Source organism: Fulmarus glacialis, unplaced genomic scaffold, assembly GCF_000690835.1.
Source record: "Fulmarus glacialis isolate BGI_N327 unplaced genomic scaffold, ASM69083v1 scaffold12913, whole genome shotgun sequence".
Classification (NCBI taxonomy): Eukaryota; Metazoa; Chordata; class Aves; order Procellariiformes; family Procellariidae; genus Fulmarus; species Fulmarus glacialis.
The window spans coordinates 10,985-14,086 of record NW_009204939.1 but is presented as its reverse complement, the minus strand read 5'-3'; the positions used below and the strand labels follow the sequence as shown (position 1 = coordinate 14,086).

General features: G+C 41.5%; 1 protein-coding gene across 1 annotated transcript in view; it reads left to right on the top strand.

The window, feature by feature from the left end:
• The first annotated feature begins 446 nt into the window (after window positions 1-446).
• Window positions 447-3,102, top strand: part of LOC104074898 (ovostatin-like) — a 13,601-nt gene continuing 10,945 nt past the window's right edge. Inside the window, exons 1-3 of the mRNA XM_009575196.1 lie at window positions 447-625; window positions 1,167-1,350; window positions 1,688-1,844. Of these exons, the coding sequence (XP_009573491.1) occupies window positions 504-625; window positions 1,167-1,350; window positions 1,688-1,844 (463 nt within the window). The 5' untranslated portion in view covers window positions 447-503. The remainder of the gene's footprint in view (window positions 626-1,166; window positions 1,351-1,687; window positions 1,845-3,102) is intronic.

Genomic DNA, 3,102 nt, shown 5'->3' with positions numbered 1-3,102 from the left:
GTCTATGAAGCATGAGACAAGAGAGGCCAATACATTATTTTAACCAGAATCAGGTGTCAAAGTATAGAAAGTTAGTCTACTTAACCCAGACTGTGAATCCAGATGGTAAATTCCAGGAACAATGGGGAAAACCCTCAAATGTTAATCTGATTTAACAGGCTTATTCTGGTTTAGGTCATTTTGTGCTTTTCTGTGCTGTGCCAACCATCAGTGTAAAAAGCAAAGCCCCTCACCTTGAAAACAAGACCACTAAAGACATTTTGCACAGACATTCAGAGAACTGCAGTGAAGTGTTACAGTCTGAAGACAGTGGGTTGGTTTAGGTTGCAGTAGGGTTAGGGGAGGTTCTTGCAAGCAGTAGGATAGACTGGGATCTCCACCCCTTGCTGCAATTATAAAGGCACTAACATCTAGGGAAGGAGCCAGGGAGGAGTTGAAGGGCCAACTCCTTTCCTCTGGAGCGCTCGGTGAGGAATGCTGCAGAACTGTTAAACTAGCAGGCAATGAATTGTTTCTTGGGAAGAGAGCTTATCTCTTTCTTCTGTCTCCCAGTGAGAAAAATGTGGCTGAAGTTTCTTTTGGCTATTCTTCTCCTGCATGTAACAGCTGCAAAGGAACCTGAGCCGTAAGAACTACCATATTATTACTAACAGTATTCATGATAAGGCTTTAAAGACAGTGCTAATTAGTGCCACTACTTTTACTTTAAATAATAAATATTGCCATGACTCATCTTTTCTATTTGGAGAGCTCAGTTAAACTGGAATCTGGATGTCAAGTGTATGGTTCTCATTTAATACGGAGCAGACCTTCTGCCTATTGCAGAACTTCCATAGAAGTTGTGTGTGTGTGTGTGTGTGTGTGTTCAGAAAAGACAATAGCAACAGTAACAGCAGTGTGCTTTGCTAAAAGCAGGTGGGTCCAGGACTCAGATAAAGGGCAAACGGGCAGGAGTTGGGGTGCTAGCAGAGCTGTGTGGGGAACCCAGGGCTGGGGGCTAGTTGGGAGCTGCAAGGCAGGAGTGAGGGGCAGTGGCAGTGTCCTATGTTTAATCTAAACTACTCAGCAGGTACTGAATAATAACAATATTTTGTATTTGTTTTGTCCTGTTGAGGCTGTTTCTCCTTTCTCTATGATGTGAACACTTTGATGTTTGGATCTCACAGGCAGTATGTCCTGATGGTGCCTGCTGTCCTCCAAATCGACTCTCCAGGTCAGGTTTGCCTGCAGTTCCTTAACCTCAACGAGACAATATCCATCAGAGTCATCCTAGAATATGGTGCTGTTAATACCACTATTTTTGAGAAAACCATGACAGCAAGCAATGGTCTACAGTGCTTCAACTTCACGGTAAATTAATTTTAATTTATATCCCAATGGAAAAGAAATGTAAGGAGGGACAAGAAAATCACAGCAGAGAGTACAAGAGAGGAACAAGCAATGGAAGAAATAAGACTTGTTGAAGGAAAACGGAAGCAGAGGAGAGATACATAGTAACAGACAAGGAGGCATTTTTAATAGACATAAGAAATAAGAATGGTCCAAGAAAGGTGATGGAAGGTGATGAAGGTGATAGAAGTGAGACGGGTGTCTCTTTCTAGGAGCCCAGGCCACAGGTATAGCTGTTCAACAGGTTCTGGAGCAGATGATTTCCAGACAACCTCCCCGTTTTTCTGTTTCCTCACAGATTCCTCCTGTCCGTTCTGCATCATTGGCTTTCATTTCCTTCTCTGCCAAGGGCACCACAGTCAGCCTAGAAGAGCGGCAGTCGGTGATGATCTGGAACACAGAGAGCATTGTCTTTGTGCAGACAGACAAACCCATCTACAAACCAGGACAGAGTGGTGAATATCTTTTTAGTTTATAACATGTCCCTTAGGAAGCATTTTCTTCGGGGAGAATTTCTCTTCCAGGTGCTTTTCAGACTGAGCTACAGTCTAGACAGTTTCTTCAGAGTTTCTGTTAAAACCATTACAAGTATGTGCTGTGGAGCTCAGAGAGTCATCTTCAGGATGGCAGGAAACTGTCATCCCATGGTCTCTATTATTTCCTTGTCCCTTCCTCCCAGCTGAAAGAAGAGGGGAGCTTTTACTGCTGCTGTTTCATTAGTGGTGACAGGCCAAGATAGTGGAAAGAGGTGATTAGATCACTACTTACATACCTGGCATGAAACAATGCTCCCACAGTCTTCTGTCCGTGATGCTGGTCATCATCAAAGACAGTCTAAAGACCAAGAGTCAAATCCATTATTTTAAAATTAATTATAATTTTTCTAAAGAAAAAATCATGCTATTTGCCTTCTGGGTTCTGATGGTTTTGGACTTTACATTTTCATGTTTTTGTTTTTCCCACACTTACGGTACTCCCCTATCCATACTTCTCATCTGGCCATCAAGCAGAGCTTGATGTATGCAAAGAGCCATTTATCCAGATCTATTTCTTAATTCACTTCTAGGCTTTAAGGCTTCTAGCACACAGATAGAACACTGTAGAAAACATTAGGAGAATACTTCTTTCCAGAGGTCAGCCAAATAACATAGCAATTAGACTGGATCAGCTATACTTTAATTAGGGATGAGTCCTATCTATATACATACATAGCATGAAGGAAAGCTTACCAATCAGAATTTGGTGCCACCAAGGTGTCCCACAAATATGGCTTGGTTATTTGTCAGATTGCTTGGTTTTGATGTGGGGAAGCAGTTGACTAAATTAAATGATGTAAAGGTAATGCTTTGTAAGGACATTTTTGAAACATTTTTTTATGTTCTTCCTTGTACAGTAATTCATCGTTTTCTCTGTTCAGTTTTTCTCTTGCAAAGAAAAAAAAAATAAGGCAAAAACGTGCACAAGATGAGAACAAACTGAACTAACAAGAACTTAATGCAACTAACTGCATTAGGAAAAACTGGCACTTCACCTAGTTCCATTAATATTTGTAACTTTCACATGTTCAAAGCAACAAACCCTGCTTTAGAGATGGGGAAATGAAGAGGAACAAATTTGCCTGCATCATGCAGACAGCCACTGAAAGAGTTATGGTTGTCACTTGAGACTGCCTGACCTGCACAGCCGTTCTTTTTCATCCAGTCGTCTCCTTTC